This window comes from Salvelinus namaycush, chromosome 16 (assembly GCF_016432855.1).
Source record: "Salvelinus namaycush isolate Seneca chromosome 16, SaNama_1.0, whole genome shotgun sequence".
NCBI lineage: Eukaryota > Metazoa > Chordata > Actinopteri > Salmoniformes > Salmonidae > Salvelinus > Salvelinus namaycush.
The window spans coordinates 8,294,755-8,314,938 of NC_052322.1; the positions used below are offsets into that span (position 1 = coordinate 8,294,755).

General features: G+C 42.4%; 1 protein-coding gene across 1 annotated transcript in view; it reads left to right on the forward strand.

Annotated features, from left to right (window-relative positions):
- LOC120060873 (protein kinase C zeta type-like) overlaps positions 1 to 20,184 on the forward strand; it is a 136,396-nt gene that overhangs the window by 88,760 nt on the left and 27,452 nt on the right. The window contains exons 7-16 of the mRNA XM_039010280.1: positions 1,583 to 1,714; positions 2,943 to 3,033; positions 4,647 to 4,699; positions 5,761 to 5,955; positions 11,990 to 12,087; positions 12,439 to 12,525; positions 12,979 to 13,114; positions 13,408 to 13,495; positions 13,705 to 13,824; positions 17,070 to 17,149. Coding sequence (XP_038866208.1) covers positions 1,583 to 1,714; positions 2,943 to 3,033; positions 4,647 to 4,699; positions 5,761 to 5,955; positions 11,990 to 12,087; positions 12,439 to 12,525; positions 12,979 to 13,114; positions 13,408 to 13,495; positions 13,705 to 13,824; positions 17,070 to 17,149 — 1,080 coding nt within the window. The remainder of the gene's footprint in view (positions 1 to 1,582; positions 1,715 to 2,942; positions 3,034 to 4,646; positions 4,700 to 5,760; positions 5,956 to 11,989; positions 12,088 to 12,438; positions 12,526 to 12,978; positions 13,115 to 13,407; positions 13,496 to 13,704; positions 13,825 to 17,069; positions 17,150 to 20,184) is intronic.

A 20,184-nucleotide genomic window follows, 5' to 3' on the forward strand; every position in this document is an offset into this window, starting at 1 on the left:
GTTGCAAATGAGAACTTGTTCTCAACTAGCCTACCTGGTTAAATAAAGGTGAAATAAAAAATAAAAAAATAGGCCAGGCTGGTCCACCATGCAAGAAGGCTGGTCCTGCATCTTCTGGTGACCTATTGGAAATAGTATAACAATGATATAGCAAATTAAGCATGTATTATGTATGCCTTTTGTTTTGGTGACAAAACAAAGTAGCCTACACACTTGTGGAAGTTTGTCGCTTTCAGGGTCCAGCTCCAACTGACAGGTTGAATAGCATGTGTGTCATTTCTTTTGAAGGGGTAAGGGGGTGGGCTCTAGACACTTCTATCAGACAATCGGGGCTGTATGTAAATGTCTCAAATTTGTATCCCCACACCTGTACAGTCTGACTGATCATTTCAGTGATGGAGGCTCAGGGAAATAATTTATAAAAAAATGAACACACATTGATTTATTAGACATAAAGTGAGGATTTAAAATTGCAAATTAAAAACACTGCATCGAAGCTATAAGTGACTCTTAAATCACAAAAAATGTCCGTATTAAGCATGTTTCTAGTCAAGAAGACCAAATATGTTTGTTTTGTAGGCCTAACATCTTAAGTTTTTAGTCCCTCAGTATTTCCTCCTTCCTAGTCTACCTGTACCTTTTGTTAGTGTCTTTGGAACATCGAACACAGCTGGTGAGTCAAAGAAGAATCTGAAGATCTTGTGGCTCTTTTAAAGAACAAATGGCATATGTTATGGCCCCTCGTGTATCCTCTGCTTTTGAAATGCGCTCCCCAAAGTCTTGACAGGGAGCGTGAAAAGTCTGCCTTCAAAGTTTCTCACCTCACAACAGGCGCCTTAATTACTCCCTCGTCTGCGCTGAGCGGAGAGGGAAAACAGATTTTGTCTTGATTTAGTTATGACTCGCCCGAACCGCTGCCTCTCTCTTTCTCCCTCTCAAACGCTGTCTCTCCCTCCATCTCTTTCTCTCTTTATTTCGGTCTCTCTCTATTGAGTCAGTTTGGGCTGCGGCGTGGTGGGGTAGGGGTAGCTAAGCTTTGAAGTTCCTCTGCATGGCGTTTCCATGGCAACGTCACTTTTAACTTCAGCACTCATTGCACTGTGGTGCCGCTCTTTTCAGACTGTTAGTAAACAACTGGCTCCGAATGTGTTTGTGGATATGCCTGTGGGTAGACATAACGTTTCCGGGTTCTGATGTGTACCGGACCACTGATGTTATAAGCCTAATAGCGTCTGGGCCAGACAAAACAGTGTGGGTTTGATTCCCACTGGGGCACCCATAAGAAAATGTATGCACACACTAAGTCGTTTTGGATAAAAGCGGCTGTTAAATGGCATATATACCTGTGAAATGTATAGCCGATGGTAGCAAAACAAACATGCTCCCAGTTGATGTAAGATGGCGCCTAGGCCTAACTCCACCACTCTGCATCTATCGTGATCTCCTTCACGTATCTGCCTCGCCTGTTGTCCATTCATTCTTGATCAATGACTGCGATAGTGTCAACCCATTGTCATGAGCTCAGACTGATAAGGATTGTTGCACTAACTATCTCCCAAATGTCTCTGTCTGTCCCTAACAGAAAGCGTACTGTGGCCACTGCAGTGAAAGGATATGGGGGCTGGGGAGGCAGGGCTACAAGTGTATCAACTGCAAACTGCTGGTCCATAAGCGCTGTCACACACTTGTCCCTCTGACTTGCCAAAGGCATATGGTGAGTACCGTAGATATAGAATCTCATGACGGATTGGACAGTACTCTGCCCAATCCGTCATGTTAAAGCATCGGAACCACATATAGAGCCTTCATAAGCACTATATAGACACTTTACAAACGGCATTGCAAAAGGCATAATGGTGAGCTTATAATTGATAGCATTCCCAGTCTTCATAAGCATTTCACAAACTTCAGTGAATGTTTGAGGGGGGGTGGTACTATTCAATTGCATTAGGGTGAAACTAAGTTTAGCATTTTAATTATTCAACTTTTGAGTAAAATAAGATTACATTCAGGAATAAAATGGGGAATTATGCACACATCTAAATTAAACATGACTATTTGAAGTACTGGTGTATATTTGTAACAGAGTAAATTCTGTTCTGCCCGAGCGTGAATCGAACTAGCAATTAAGCCTTTTGCACAACACATATATAACTCAAAGCCAACCTCCTTTGTCAACAGAGCAAAAGACTGGTCTGTCATTTCATGAGAAACAGGTGGCTTAAGTTCTCAATATACTCCAGCTAACATACTATAGGCGAGTTTCACATCCACTATCTTTAGATATAGGCTGCATCTGAAATGGCACTCTATTCCCTATGTAATGCACTGTTTTTGACCAGAGCTGGGCCCTGTTCAAAATAAGTGCACTATATAGGGAACAGGGTGCCATTGGGGATGCACCCATACTGTAGTGTACAGCACTGTATACTGAGACATCATGAGGTTGATCTCTAGTGACAGACGGTTAACATACAGAATCTAAGGGGTCCTTGCAATCAGCCCGTTTGGCATTTAGACTAAGGCAAACCCGGTGCCTGAAAACCCAGGGCAATAGTCAATCAATGTCCACTTTAGTACATCTCTATGCTGCGTTTTTTTTTCATGTAATCTGACGATTGTCTATCAACAAACATTTTGATCCCCATTGAAATGGCACCTGAGATTTCCCTGTTGATTAGATAGCGAGGTGAGCCTCATGGTTAGAACTGCATAAAATGAATTGTAAGTGCTTTTTTGTGAGACATATCCAGACTTCTCAACTTCTGTGGTCTTTTGTTAAAAAGATACATCTATGTGCCTAAGATGTCTATCAACGTGGAACACCTCTTAAAATAAATCCCCTTCTTCCCAGTGTCTCCAAGGACCTAGTCATGATTTGTTTGATACTCTTTGTCAGCCTCAAAACCATGTGAGGCTATTTGCCTGTCTTCTCTTGGCAGGAGCCAGTCATGCCATCACAGGAGCCCCCTTTAGATGAGAAGAGTGAAGAGGTGGACCTCCTCCCTCAAGACACAGAGGATACAGATGGAAGTGAGTTCCTATAAAACAAATTGTATTTTTTCAATATAGACTTAAAGATGCAGTAAGTCATGTCAGAAGCTAGCAGATGCATTACTTACCAACAACCGCTGCAAATTCCAATAAAACGACATCACGTTTTAAAGTTCACTTTCCTTGCTTACAGTTTTGTGGGTCAGAGTGCAGTATTTATTTAGTTTCAAAGCACAAACATTTGTTAGCATGTTTCTCACACTGGCTTTAGCCACGGAGGGGGAGGGAGCAGGCCTATGCTGGCAAATGCATAGGGGTTGCCTAGCAACACATGCCTCGGAGGGAGTCAACTTCTGCATTGTGCAATAAATTCCCGTGATTTGTGAATCGGTTCAGACAGGACAGCTATCGCGACAGCTAAAATGGCTTTGAAAAAAACATGTTTTCAGCTATTAGGGAGAAGTATCTAACAAAATATCTACATTATGGCATTCACTAATCATAAACTATTTACATATAATATACATTTAGGTACATTTGTGAACAAAATTCTTACGTACTCACCCTTTAATATGTGAAGTAGTCAAGTAAGATGTCTTGAGACCACTCAAGACCACAAAAATGCAGGCTTGGTCTCATGGTCTTGATACATTGGGTCTGGGTCTGGGCCTGTATGCAAAAAAGCTTCCCCGAGTAGGAGTGCTGATCTTTCTTATTCATTATGAAAAGTCAAAACTGATCCCTAAATCAGCACTCCTACAATGAGACACTTTGTGAATACTCATTTCAAATGCTTTAAAAGGCACTATTCAATGAAAACCAATAACTAGCTTGGAACGTTCTCCCAAACAGTGAGAGAGCATGTTTGAATCAGTATGCCTTTGTTGTTTACAGACTGATCATAAAGTTGTATGTGCTATTCTGCACAGCACAATTTGTAAAATAATAAGAAAAAATATATATTTCTAAGTGTGCGATTTTTACACCCAGTTGTTTCTGCCAGAAGCAGCACCTTGAACAAGATGCACTGCTGTGCACAGGGCCTTCCTTGTTTTGTGTACTGGTCCTCTATGAGGGTTAGTGTGAAGGTTGAACATCCAGTAGGTGGTCACTCATCCAGCAGCAGACTAGACAGTTGTACAGTACAGTATAGTACAATAATAATTATATTTGGGCAGAGGCGGGAAAAAGCTGCAACTCACTCTGAACAGCATTGGGCCCTCTGCTGGTCACAGGGGTGAACTATATGTCCCACAATGCTCCCTTGAGAGGAGGCAAGGAATCAAGGAAAGATTAATTGAGAAGGAGTCAATGGGGGAATCTCAATTGCATTTCCTTGATTCCTCACGTCCTCTCTCCTTGCCTCATTCTCAAAACCCACTGGATGAGAAGGTGAGAGGTCCCTTCCCTCTGACCTTCTCATCCAATGGATAAGGACCTTCTTCTCCAATACGGTTGACGAGACGAGGAGATAGGATACAAGGAGTGGCGGAAAGACGATTTGAGATAGAGCCATGGATTCTTGTGGGACACCCTATTTAAATGGACATGTCTGTAGGCTATAGAGATCTCTAAGGTTTTTAATCCTCAGTCCACTCTAGGTAGGACTGCATTACAGTTTAGGTAACAAGTTATTTCTCTCTTGCCTTCAGTACCTTTCCTACCACACAATTGCAAGATGGACAAAGTTGAAGAGGACTCAGAGGTGAGTTTATTCAGACACAGTAAATAATGCATTCTTATAATAAATATGCTTATCATATCAACATGTGCATGACACTAGCTCTAGCTATCTCCATCTATGACCATAACGCTTCCCTCAAGCCTGACGGAAACCTTTGGATCGAAACGCTACACTAAATACACTGCAGGAGCTTTCAACAGTGTACTGTTATCTACAGTGAGCGCCACAAGTATTGGGACAGTGACACATTTTTGTTGTTTTGGTCCCATATTCCTAGCACGCAATGATAACATCAAGCTTGTGACTCTACAAACTTATTAGATGCATTTGCTGTTTGTTTTGGTTGTGTTTCAGATTATTTTGTGCCCAATAGAAATTAACGGTAAATAATGTATTGTTTCATTTTGGAGTCACTTTTATTGAAAATAAAAATAGAATGTTTCTCAACACTTCTACATTCATGTGGATGCTACCATGATTACGGATAGTCCTGAATGAATCGTGAATAATGATGAGTGAGAAAGCTAAACACATAAATATCATACTCCCAAGACATGCTAACCTCTCACTATTACAATAACAGGGGAGGTTAGCATTTTATTTAAATGTAGAAGTGTTTAGAAACATTTTCTATTCTTATTTACATTAAGTGTCTCCAAAATGACACAATACGTTATTTACCATTCATTTCTATTGGGCACAAAATAATCTGAAACATAACCAAAACAACAAATGCATCCAACAAGTGCGTAGTCACAAGCTTGATGTTACCATTACGTGCTAGGTATACCAAATACTTCACTTTTTACTACTTTAATATACATAAATTAAATACTTTTGGTATTTGTATTTCATTACAAACATGTTGTAATTTCTAAACGGTTCACCCAATATGGATGAAAATACCCTCAAATGAAAGCTGACAGTCTGCACTTTAAGTTTATAGTCATTGTATAATTTCAAAACCAAAGTGCTGGAATACAGAGCCAAAACAACAACAAAATGATCACTGGCCAAATACTTTTGAGCTCACTGTATGTCTCTTTCATAATGTTTCTCTCCCATCCGAACCTCCTTTACAGGATATCAAAGCGGTGGTGGATGGGATCGAAGGCATCAAGATCTCCCAAGGGCTGACGCTGGGCTTGGGGGACTTCGACCTGATCCGGGTGATCGGCCGTGGCAGCTACGCTAAGGTGCTACTGGTGCGACTCAAGAAGAACGAACAGATATACGCCATGAAGGTGGTCAAGAAGGAACTGGTGCACGACGACGAGGTGAGAGGGAGGAGGAGGAGGAGAAGGAGGGGGATGGAGGGAAAGAGATGGATCTGTAGAGCAGGCAGGGAAAAGTCAATGGACGTGCAGTGGTGAAATAGGAAGACGAGAGGATCTTGGGGCGGAAAAGGAAACAGAAAAAAGATGGAGTGAAGTAGGGATGAGTAAACAGAAGGGTGATGAACGGGAGAGAGACAGGGTGAAAGAAGTCATTAAAGTAAGGAGGAAATGGTGCCTCAAATGGTGCGGTATGAAAGGATAGGAAGATGGGGAGATGAAATGAGGGGGAAAAGAGGTAAGGAGTAGAGAGGGAAGATATACAAGGAGGGTAGGGAAGAGAGAAAGATAGAGACGAGAGTAATTGAGAGATGTTATAGTTTCCACCTCTAGGTGGAGCTATGGTGTTAATATTAGACATAGCACACCAGATTAATGACAGAACTACTACAGAGGGAGAGGATAGACATTTTGGATTGATTGTCCTCTGATGATAGTAATGTAATCATTTGTAATTAGCTATTTGAGCTCTGAGTTCTTCACGTTTCAATGGACAACTAAGAGATGGACATAACAACATTGCCAAAATGACCCACGTGGAAAGGACCATTCCTTCTATTGCCACTCAACATACTGTTAAAGGGGCAATCCGGGATTATACATCTATATTTTAACTTTTAAAGTGGTTACATTTCTCTCGCTCCCTGTTTATCTTACATAGTATGGCCGTTCAGAGCTTTATAGATCTCTCTTTATAGATATCTTCCTATGTTTTTAGTGGATATCACACCGTATATTATAGATTATATACATGTATAAATGCATGTGAAGCCTTTGAAATTACCTGGATTTCTGCATAAATTTTACATAAAATTTGATCTGATCTCCATCGAAGTCACAACAATAGACAAATACAGTGTTCTTAAACTAATAACACACAAATGATTGTATTTTCCTTGTCTATATTGAATACATCATTTAAGCATTCACATTGTAGATTGGAAACAGTATGTGAACCCCTGGGCTAATGACTTCTCCAAAAGCTAATTGGAGTCAGGAGTCGAAGCAATGACACGAGATTGGAGATTTTGGTTAGAGCTGCCCTGCCCCATAAACACTCACAAAATTTCGAACAAAAGAGATCTCAGAAGACCTAAGATTAAGAATTGTTGCCTTGCATGAAGCTGGAAAGGGTTACAAAAGTATCTCTAAAAGTCAGTCAACGTTAAGACAAAATTTCAGCACTGTTGCTACTCTCCCTAGGAGTGGCCGTCCTGCAAAGATGACTGCAAGAGCACAGCGCAGAATGCTCAATGAGGTTAAGAAGAATCCTAGTGTCAGCTAAAGACTTACAGAAATCTTACAGAAGGTGAGAGGTCCCTTCCCTCTGACCTTCTCATCCAATGGATAAGGACCTTCTTCTCCAATACGGTTGAAGAGACGAGGAGATAGGATACAAGGAGTGGCGGAAAGACGATTCGAGATAGAGCCATGGATTCTTGTGGAACACCCTATTTAAATGGAAATGTCTGTAGACTATAGAGATCTCTAAGGTTTTTAATCCTCAGTCCACTCTAGGTAGGACTGCATTACAGTTTAGGTAACAAGTTATTTCTCTCTTGCCTAAGTGGTTAATTATTAATTCATTTAGTAAAGCCTGACATCAAAGGTGTCAGCAGAAAGACAACAGCAGAAAGAGACTTACGCCTCTATTACTACTAATGAAGTCAAATTGACCAATAGGAATTTGCTATGTTATGCGTAAGATAAAGATTGAATCCATCTGTATTGTGAGAGAACACGGAATGGAGGAAGAGGGTTGGACAGCCATTATTAATTGTCCATTACTTTAATTAAATAAATGCATTATTCTTGGCTATTGTAGAAGGTTGTGGTTATCATAGGATTCACTATGCTAGTCTGAAGCACAAGTTGCTATCTATCCAAAGGTTAAAAGCTTCACAACTGAACTCTGATCAGCTCTTAAGAACAGCATCATTGGCCACAGCAACACTCTTCCTTCAGCACCACTGGCAATACAACACCATGCCTAGCCAAACAAAACTATACCCAGAAGTCAATTTCAGGGGATGAGAGACAGAAATCAAATCAAATCACATTTTATTGGTCACATACAGATGTTAATGCGAGTGTAGCGAAATGCTTGTGCTTCTAGTTCCGACAGTGCAGTAATATCTAACAAGTAATCTAACAATTTCCCAACAACCTAATACACACAAATCTAAAGGGGTGAATGAGAATATGTATATATAAGTACGTGGATGAGCGATGGCCAAGCGGCATAGGCAAGATGCAGTAGATGGTATAGAGTACAGTATACACATGTGATATGAGTGAATTAAGATATGTAAACATTATTAAAGTGGCATTATTTAAAGTGACTAGTGATCCATTTATTAAAGTGGCCAGTGATTGGGTCTCAGTGTAGGCAGCACCCTCTCTGAGTTAGTGATTGCTGTTTAGCAGTCTGATGGCCTTGAGATAGAAGCTGTTTTTCAGTCTCTCAGTCCCAGCTTTGATGCACCTGTACTGACCTCGCCTTCTGGATGGTAGCAGTGTGAACAGGCAGTGTCTCGGGTGGTTGTTGTCCTTGATTATCTTTTTGGCCTTCCTGTGACGTAGGTGTGATGGAGAGCAGGTAGTTTGCCCCCGGTGATGCGTTGTGCAGACCACATCACCCTCGGGAGAGCCTTGCGGTTGAGGGCGGTGCAGTTGCCGTACCAGGCTGTGATACAGCCCGACAGGATGCTCTTGATTGTGCATCTGTAAAAATGTGTCAGTGTTTTGGATGACAAGACACATTTCTTCAGCCTCCTGAGGTTGAAGAGGCGCTGTTGCGCCTTCTTCACCACACTGTCTGTGTGAGTGGACCATTTCAGTTTGTCTGTGATGTGTACCCCGAGGAACTTTCCACCTTCTCCACTGCTGTCCCTTCGATGTGGACAGGGGGGTGCTCCCTCTGCTGTTTCCTGAAGTCCACGATCATCTCTTTTGTTTTGTTGACGTTGGGTGAGAGGTTGTTTTCCTGACACCACACTCTGAGTGTCCTCACCTCCTCCCTGTAGGCTGTCTCGTCATTGTTGGTACTCAAGCCTACTACTGTTGTGTCGTCTGCAAACTTGATGATTTTGTTGGAGGCGTGAATGGCCACGCAGTCGTGGGTGAACAGGAAGTACAGGAGGGAGCTGAGCACGCACTCTTGTGGGCACGCACCCTTCACCACCTGGGGGCGGCCCGTCAGAAAGTCCAGGACCCAATTGCACAGGGCGGGGTTGAGACCCAGGGCCTCCAGCTTGATGATGAGCTTGGAGGGTACTATGGTGTTGAATGCTGAGCTGTAGTCAATGAACAGCATTCTTACATAGGTATTCCTTTTGTCCAGATGGGATAGGGCAGTGTGATGGCAATTGCGTTGTCTGTGGACCTGTTGGGGCGGTATGCAAACTGAAGTGGCCGCTAAGGTGGAGGGGATATGATCCTTGACTAGTCTCTAAAAGCACTTCATGATGACAGAAGTGAGTGCTACGGGGCGGTAGTCGTTTAGTTCAGTTGCCTTCTTGGGTACAGGAACAATGGTAGCCATCTTGAAGCATGTGGGGACAACAGACTGGGATAGAGAGTGATTAAATATGTCCTTAAACAGCCAGCTGGTCTGCGCATGCTCTGAGGACGCGGCTAGGGATGCCGTCTGGGCCTGCAGCCTTGCGAGGGTAAACACGTTTAAATGTTTTACTCACATCGGCCACGGAGAAGGTAGGGGGCGCAGTCCTTCTTAGCGGGCCGCGACTTTGGCACTGTATTATCCTCAAAGCGGGCAAAGAAAGTGTTTAGTTTGTCTGGAAGCATGACATCGGTGTCCGTGAAGTGGCTGGTTTTCTTTTTGTAGTCCGTGATTTCCTGTAGACCCTTCCACATACGTCTCATGTCTGAGCCGTTGAATTGCGACTCCAGAAAGACCAAGGGGAGTGTTTACATGTTAAAGGGGTCTGTCCTGGCCATGTTTGAGGCCTAATGACGAACTGAATGGGTATCTAGCCTCGGTTTAGCCTGGTCAGCCCCTCAGCTTGGCATCCTGTCTCTGTCCCTCTCAGGGCAGCCAATATCCGCCCAGCTAAAGCCAGACAGGTTGCTATTCCTATAGATATATGACCTAGAGGGCAAACTTCTTATCTTTGCCATTGATCCATAGAGACGGATAGATGGGCACACCTCTGATCAACAATTGCTATTGATCGCTTCTGTGACGATGCCAGAACCACTGAGGGCTATCTCCATTTTATATTAGTGAATTATTTAATTGTCTACTTCTATGAGTAGATTGGCGGTTTGTAAACAACAGGCATAAAGTCATAGAGATGGATAGAGAGTGCAGAGACGCACCCATTCAAAGACTTTAGTCAGAAGGAGTAAAAGGTCACGGCCTGGAAAAAGCAACAGATGTTTGTCTTCCTGGCGCAATCGCAGGCAGAGCTCTGTAATCTGCTCACTGTCTGTCGACTCTGGCTTGGGCTCGGAAATTAAAGTGCTCTGATTTCTAAAGCTTTTTGTAAAGATGTCTGTGTGTGCGCGTGCGTGTGTGTGTGTTTGTGTGAGAGAGAGAATTTATTGTGCATAGGGTATGACTTAGTCTACACTACAACAGGTTACTGAGTTGTTTGTGAAGCTTAGAGTGGAGCTCCTCATTTTACACGTTACATCTAGGTGGTCATTATGGGGTTGGAGTGTTTAGTGTGATGTTTATGCATGTGTCGTTTGCCTATTTTTACTCCTTCATTTGTCAGAGTAAGAGAACATAAGAGGGCCTCTTTCTCTAACTAGTGCTTTTATTTGTGATTGTGCCTCTTGGTTTCCCCTCTGCATTAGATCATAGTCCAGTAGTACTATTTAATAATAACTACAAATGAATGATGTACCATGTAGACACTGAAATGTGTATATTTCTTCATTTGTTTGTCTTTGAGATACTTATTTATCCCATATTTTCCATGTACAGTCAGGTCCTTAATTCATTGCCTCTGCCAGGAGGATGGTACTTGGCCACAAGTGGATATTCTAGCAAGACAATTACCCCAAGCACACACACACATCAAAATCTACAAAGAAATGATTAATTGGCCACAAAATCATCATTTTGCAATGGCCATCTCTGAATTGAAGAGGGCAGTCCAAAAGTGCAAACGAAGGATATCAAGGATCTGGAAATATTCTGTATGGAGGAATGGTGTAAGACTCCTCCCAACGTGTTCTCATATAACATTTTTGAAAAATGCTCAGTCGCTATCCTCGCAAGGGGAGGGTGCTAGAGTATTGGAAACAGGGTTGCCAATCATTTTGACCCCCATCTTTTACATTTTTTTTGTACTTTCTCTGAGTATTAGTATAAAAATATATAATTTCCGAACATTTTGGAGCTTACAATATAGCTCAGTATTTGTATTATATATTTTCTACAGTCTTTTTTTCTCATCTTTATCAAGGATTCCAATACTTATGGACCAGACTGTATTTTCCATTACTTAAGTGTTATGCTTTCTGTTATGCCTTCTATTTTTATCTGAAAGAAGACAGTTTGGGTCATCATTAGGGTGACACCTACCTATGTCGTGATCTAACTTGGATCAATTTACTAGTACATTTACTCTGTCTTTCCTTGTTTATTAAAGGTAGTCTAATCTAAAGGGTTAATACCAATAGAGTAGAAATCCATTGGGTTGAATGAAAAGTGGCTTAGATAAGAGAACCTTCTTGTATTGTACCATGCAATGAGAAAAGAAAATGGCTGCTTTGTGTGGTAATGTTCAACTACTTTTTCCTCTGGGGAACTGAGTTGAAAGCACATAGACGTAAAATACATGTATACAGTATGTTTACAAAGACTGTCATACATGGCATCATGCATCTCGGTCTGTTTGTTTGTTTAGCAAAAAAAAATTGTCTACGATGATTATGGATAAGACAGTTGTTGCTAATGTTTTGTCTTTCTCTCTGTCTCGCTCTTTGTGTGTTTCCCTTACAGGACATTGACTGGGTGCAGACAGAGAAGCACGTGTTTGAGCAGGCGTCTACCAATCCGTTCTTAGTGGGCCTTCACTCTTGCTTTCAGACAGAGAGCCGGTAAGACAGAGAATGTGTTCTGAATGACTTTTACCCAGGCTAAATAGAGGTGAAATGAATCCATTTCTCTACAATTGTTCCACTGGCCATTATTACCCAGTCTTTTGTCACAAATGTTCACCAAAGTAAAACAATGTTTTTTTAACGAAGAACTTTAAAATCATATTTAGTCAGATAATGGGCATTCAATTTGACATGCAGCCTTCAGTTGGCCAATGATAATACTAGCTATTGTTTTGGAAAATGGCAATCTTGGTAAGAGGGCCACTCAGGCTGCATTCAAACTCCAAACACTCTCCAAGACTGATTGTTTACCAATGTCTTCTCCTCTCCCATTTCTTCTGATTGTAGGTTATTTCTCGTGATCGAGTACGTCAACGGAGGGGATCTGATGTTTCATATGCAACGGCAACGGAAACTACCAGAAGAACACGCAAGGTAAACAACCAACATCCTCCTGCTCTTCTGATACTTCAACAGCATATGGATAGAACCCTCAATCATGTCTCTCTGCCATTTCCTCTAAACTTATCCATTTATTTTGAAGATGAATAGGCCGTATTAGTGTCCCAATATGATAGGCAATATTACATTTGTCAGGAAAGCACACCAGAGGTAGAGAAATCACGAGCATTTAGCCCACCACGTCTCACTATGCCAATTGTGAGGTGGACAATGTAAATATTGAAAAGAAATCACCTATTCATTAGAAACTCCTTCCTGTATAATATACATAATGCCATATACTATATGTGGGCTTCAGGATGTTTTCTACGTTGTGCGAAGGTCAGAATAGAACTGTAAGTTGGACAAACTGTGTCACCGAGTCTGGGTGCCGGGAATTTTCTGAACGAGGATAAGCATGCCTGAATGAATCTTCTTTTCTTTCAGATTCTATGCTGCTGAAATTTGTATCGCTCTGAATTTCCTGCACGAAAAGGGAATCCTCTACCGAGATTTGAAACTGGACAACGTTCTCTTGGATCACGAGGGACACATCAAGCTGACAGACTACGGGATGTGCAAGGTGAGACCCATGCACAGACCTACTGTATACTGTTATAGTGCTGCTACTATGCTGCTTACTTGACTTCCCATTCATTATGTAGAAGTGGATCAATACACTAGGCGTCGAATGTCTCACGCTCTTTCTCTGGCTCTCTTACTTTCTCTCCGTCTTTCTCTGCTCTCTCGTCCTTCCCCCTACTCTCTCTTCTCCACTCTTTCCCCCACTCCCCCCTCTCTCTTTCCCCTTCCCTTCACCACTTTCTCTCTCCCCCCTCATTTCTCTCTCTCCTTCTCCCTCCTTCCCCCTATCAGGAGGGCATCAGACCAGGAGACACCACCAGTACATTCTGTGGAACCCCCAACTACATAGCCCCCGAGATCCTCAGAGGGGAAGACTACGGTGGGTCCCTTTCATCAACAAACACATACATGGAGGGAATGGGGAGAACTTCAGCTCTGGGAATTGGCTATTTAGGAGTTATTGTAAAAAACGACCACTTCAATTAAATACAAAATATGTGGGAAAAAAATTATGAACAGATCTGTCATTACCAAAATATTGCTGAATCTAACCAAGATGGCCGACGTTGTCTGTGTCTCTCTCTCCAGGGTTCAGTGTTGACTGGTGGGCGTTAGGTGTGCTCATGTTTGAGATGATGGCCGGGAGGTCCCCTTTCGACATCATCACCGACAATCCTGACATGAACACAGAGGAGTACCTCTTCCAAGGTGAGAGATCCCTCTACTACAGTATGATATGGATTAACAGCAATAGCTGTGTTCGAATACCCATACTAACATACTGTATACTACACATACTTAATGAGTATATACTACATACTATTAGTTAATGTTAGTATACTGTAAATGAACAGTATGCTTTCAGTTGAGCGTACTAGCTGTTAGCCTGTCTACCGGAAGTTGATGCTGTTGCTATGCAACCTCTTGCTAGCTAGTTAGCATAACAAATGACTAGTTAGACATTTTACGACTTCGGGTGTGTTTTTAAATTCAATCTGGAGTGCCAGAGTGAGCTCGTAAATTCAGAGCAGTGTCAGATTGTCCATTTGTAAATTCAGAGCGTTTCGCTCTCGGGGTTCACACTGGACGCTCGGGCCAAGGAGTAGGGTTGATTTGAGCGTTCTGACCTTACAACGGCAGTCAAGCACCCAAGCTAACTAGACAGAAATGAGACCACTCTGACCATTTTACTCGCCCTAGCAGAGCTGGTTAGGCAGTTTTCTTGTTATCCAGAGCTTTGGTGACTGTAACTGTGCTGCTAGGCAACAATTTAATTACGCTTTTTTGCCGACGTTTACTGACACCGGACATTTTCAACAGGTGTTGAGTGCTCGTAAATTCATTATTCTACGATCTGGTACACTCAGACGAGAGTGCTCTGAAATCGGAGTAGATAGCCAGAGCGAATTTACGAAGCACCCGAATGTCCATTGAGAACGCACAACGACTATACCGTTTAGCTAAGCTAAGAATGACTGGAATAACCAAGTCAATAAACGTTGGGTAGTTAGTTAGATAGCCGATAGTTAATATACTGGCAAGCAGTAATATTACTGCTGTAATGATAGGATATGTGGTTCGTAAGGACAGCATAGCTAACAAATTGTCAGCCAATATAACATGTAAGGTAACTTATTTGAAAAGTCATTACTTTATTACATTGCTCAACATTTTCTTAACATTCGTCATAATTAGTTAAAGCAGTGAATTTGTATCCGCTCTCGTTGGACTTCGACTGCATATTTTCTTCAAAACTTGAAACAATGTGAAGCCACACCCATTTCCTGAAGAATTGCATTATGGGCCCTAAAGTACGGATATAGTGTCCTCTGCGTGTATACTTCATATTTTGGCGAATTTAGTACAACTACCGGGAACATTTGGCATATTAACTATATCCATACTATGACCAATAAGCATACTATATACTCAATTCACGTCACAAATAGTACGGTTAGTATGAGTATTCGAACACAACTAATGTCTCAAAGTGCTTGACATTGTTAAGTGTGACATCCACTACTACTACGCAATGTGTAGCAGCCACCGGGTTTGATGCATGGTGGCCATTTTGTGTCAAAAACAAATGCTCTCCACACATTGGCTACTCACTCCTCCACTCAAGGGCATGATTATCCAGGATAGTAGTACTTCATATTCCTATATATGTCTAACTGTTTATATCTCAAAATGTCTCTTTTGGTGCTCCAAAACCCTATCAGACAGCACACAAACACATCACATGTCACTCAATATGTTATGTATTTTGTGTTAAAACCGATGAAGATTTGTACACTAAAAATAAGTATGAGACATTTGGACAGCTAGAGCTATCTGGAAAGGCAAGACCGCTGGAGAGACAATTGCCTCTTGTATGACATATGTATTATACCATAGAAATAGAATTGATTGAATGGGATGTCCGTTCCAGTAATTATATTTGTATGTGCTACATCCCCCCATACCCCGCTGTAGCAAACATTCCTCCATACCTCCCCCCAGTCTCTCTCCACCATGCCCACCCATGGCAGTCTGGGCATGGGCATTGGAACGGGCATCTGCCAGCCTTTTGGTCCTCCTCATGCCCCCACAGGGCAAGCAGCATGTCTCCTTGATGCCACCTCGCTAGCGGAAACCAGCCCCTCTCTCTGTAGGGGAGGGCTAGCCTTATGCCACAAGCCTGACCTGTGCCAACCTCACCCTGGGAAACCCTGGCACACATGCCAGACCACAGAACCATAGACATGCAGACAGAGTTCGGAGTTGGCATGGTGATATCCAAAGTTCCACGGCAATTAGGTTGTAACCAAATGAGAATGTCATGTACTAACTGTCAGTCTGTCCGCTTGTCTGTCTGTCTGCCTTTTCCTTCGGTCTGCTTGCCTTTCCGTCTATACTGTGCTACGCTCTGCCATACTATACCACTCCCCAACCCTTCCTTCTGGCGACCACTAGACACATGTCACCATCAGTGTTCCTAACCCTGGCCCTAGGCCAAGCTCCTTAACCCTAAACCCCCATCACAGAGGTTGCATCCCAAATGGCACTCTATTCCCTACATAGTGCGCTACTTTTGAACAGAGCCCTAGCCATTTGAGGTGCAGCCAGTGACTGATCCAGTTAACATTCCATTAGGACTCGGTGTAAACAAACAGAACAGAGCGGGCCGGCCGGCTGGGGGCATTTAGGAAGAAGAGGATAAACAACACTGCTCTTCTGTCTGTAATCTGTTCATCAGAGAGGCTTTGCGTCCGCCTCGTCTGCTCCTAGACATGCAATGTTTGTTGATGAGAAATCAGAAATATCTATCTGTTTTGTTGTGTTGCTGGCGGAGAGGGGATTTGAGGTCAATCAAGGATTGACTTAACCCGACAGAGCGCGTCCCAATAACCTCTCCTTTCTCCCGAAGTACGCACTTGTTCACTTGCCTTTATGGATGTAACAGGAAATGACTGGTTTAAGAAACGTCATCTAGCCCGTGCCTTCACCAATCCAATGCTTTTAAATGTGGGGAGGAATGAACATGTGCACACCTCAGGAGGAAGGAGATATTATTGGGACATACCCAGAGTGGCAGTGAGTCCAACTAACCAACACAAGATGAGGCGCTACACAATACTACCAAACTGTTTCCTGCCGCAAAAGAACCGAACGTGCTGTACTACAGGATCTGTTCTTAATGTCCAGGCTGTTGTTCCGATGTCGTGAGTGCCATTAGTCTCAAGGCTGCACACGACTGACGCAGTCACAGAACAGAGCCCCCTCATCCTTCCTTCTCCTCCTCTTCTCTCATCCACCCCCTTCCGCCCACTCGCTCGTACGCAGCAGGCACTGGGACCCACATGCAGGCCGAATGGTGAATCACCAATTGTTTGCCTCCCTCCCTTCGCAGGATTGTCTTTCCCTCTCTCTCTCTTTCTCAATCATTCTTTTTCTCTGTCCTCTCCAAACAGTTATCCTGGAGAAGCCCATTCGCATCCCAAGGTCTCTGTCGGTGAAGGCCGCCAGCGTGCTGAAGGGTTTTTTAAACAAGGTGAGAGAAGAACGCTGAAGTGTAAGCCCAGTGCGGCCAATCAGGTGTCTCCCTCTCTCCTCCCTCTCCCCCTCTCCCTGTCTCTTTGCAGTGCTCAGTGAAATCAGCTTGTGTAGGAACGTGGCCAAGACCACATTAGGACAGCAACATGACAGCCACTCTGTGAAGGCCTTACCCATTTGGCTGAGAGACAGCGAGTTTGTGTGTGCGTGTGTGTGCTTTCACATGTTTTCTTTGTGTGTTATGCTATGGCCGAGTTTCACATCCACTACAGTTACTTACAAGTGTATTTGTTCCTACACGTGTGCGAGTGTATCATCCCCGATATGCATGGCTATAGTAAGACAGTATATTATTGTGTGACTGGCCTTGCAGCTCATCACATGCATTAAGCCTCTGCTAGTTAGGGTGCTAATAATAAAATAATGGCACTGATGAAAAAGAACACCGTGCCACTGTTGAAGTCAGCTGAGGGAATTGGTTTGTCCAAACGTACATACATACGGTCACTAGTGAAAGTCTACACACCCCTTGCACAGTCTTCACATTTTGCTGCCATACAATTAAATCTAAAAAGGGATCACATTTATTATTTTTTTCCTGCCGATCTACACAACCTACTCCACATTTTCAGTGACAGAAAAATTAGAGAAAATTGTCCAAATGACTAAGAAATACAAAATGAGGATGGATTGATTGCGTATGTTTTCACACCCCAGAGTTAATACACGGTGGCCATCACAGCTGCGAATCATTTTGAAAAAGGTTCTACCAACCTTGCACAACTCTCAGGGAAACCTCCAGGTAACTGACAAAATAATGGTAACACTTAAGTAAACGAGGGATACAAATTATATTGAAGCAGGTGCTTCCACACAGGTGTGGTTCCTGAATTAATTAAGCAATTAACGTCCCATCATGCTTAGGGTCACGTATAAAAAATTCTGGGCAGGCCATTATTTTGGCTACCAAGGCATAGGATGATAATGCCTCCATCCATACAGCACGAGTGGTTACTGAATGGTTTGATGAGCATGACAACGACATATACAAGTCAGTCACCAGATCTCAGCCCAATTGAACACTTATGGGAGATTCTGTTGCTGTGCAAACAAAACCTTCCATACATGTTTGCCCGTGTTAGAAGTGGTCAGAAAGTGCTCAAACATGACCCATTTTGCATATCCCACCCTACCATGAGACATCCATGCACACCCGCATGTGTGTATGTCTGTGGTATGTGTGTACACGTGTGCTTGTGAGAGGGAAAGAAAGAGAATGACTTGCATTGGATTTGCTTATGCTGTATAATATACTCTAGGAGTGTGTGGAATACTCTGGATATTGTTTATATATAGGATCAGTCAAAAGTTTGGAAACACCTACTCATTCCAGAGTTTTACTTTATTTTTACTATTTTCTACATTGTTGAATAATAGTGAAGACATCAAAACTATGAAATAACACAGATGGAATCATGTAGTAACCAAAAGTGTTAAACAAACCAAAATATATTTTATATTGGAGATTCTTCAAAGTAGCCACCCTTTGCCTTGATAACAGCTTTGCACACGCTTGGCATTCTCTCAACCAGCTTTATGAGGTAGTCACCTGGAATGCATTTCAATTAACACGTGTGCCTTGTTAAAAGTACATTTGTGGAATTTCTTTCATTCTTAATGTGTTTGAGCCAATCAGTTGTGCTATGACAAGGTAATGGTGGTACATAGAAGATAGCTCTATTTGGTAAAAGACCAAGTCCATATTATGGCAAGAACAGAAACGACAGCCCATCATTACTTTAAGACATGAAGGTCAGTCAATGTGGTTTGTAAATTTCTTCAAGTGCAGTTGCAAAAACCATCAAGCTCTATGATGGAACTGGCTCTCATGAGGACCACCACAGGAAAGGAAGACCCAGAGTTACCTCTGCTGTAGAGGATAAGTTAATTAGAGTTAAATGCACCTCAGATTGCAACCCAAATAAATGCTTCAAAGAGTTCAAGTAACAGACACATCTAAACAACAACTGTTCAGAGGAGACTGCGTGAATCAGGCCTTCATGGTTGAATTGCTGCAAAGAAACCACTACTAAAGGACACCAATAAGAAAAAGAGGCTGGCTTGGGCCAAGAAACACGAGCAATGGACATTAGACCGTGGAAATCTGTCCTTTGATCTGATGAATCCAAATTTGAGATTTTTTTGTTCCAACCGCTGTGTCCTTGTGAGATGCAGAGTAGGTGAACGGATGATCTCCGCATGTGTGGTTCCCACCGTGAAGCATGGAGGAGGAGGTGTGATGGTGTGGCTACCACAGTATTCTGCAGCGATACGCCATCCCATCTGGTTTGCGCTTAGTGGGCCTATCATTTGATTTTCAGCAGGACAACGACCCAAAACACACCTCCAGGCTGTTTAAGGGCTATTTTACCAAGGAGAGTGATGGAATGCTGCATCAGATGACCTGGCCTCCAATATCACCCAACCTCAACCCGATTGAGATGGCTTGGGATGAGTTGTACCGCATAGTGAAGGAAAGCAGCCAACAAGTGCTCAGTCATGGTAGAAATAGTTTTAGTTACTCAGCTCCGTGGTCCTGGAATTCTCGCATTTAAAAATGTGATCTCGTTTCGTTGGTGGAGTTTAAACACTTGAACGATGTATATCTCATAGAAGAGTGTAATTGTCTTTAGGACAGCTGTTTTTTACTCAAGACTTTTGTTTTTTAACGTAATATGTAACTGTTGTACTGTATATGTGTTTATAGTTTTGTTAGTGTATGTACAGTTGAAGTCGGAAGTTTACATACACTTTAGCAAATACATTTAAACTCAGTTTTTCACAATTCCTGACAATTAATCCTAGTAAAGATTCCCTGTCTTAGGTCAGTTAGGATCACCACTTTATTTTAAGAATGTGAAATGTCAGAATAATAGTAGAGACAATGATTTATTTCAGCTTTATTTTCATTCATCACATTCCCAGTGGGTCAGAAGTTTACATATACTCAATTAGTATTTGGTAGCATTGCCT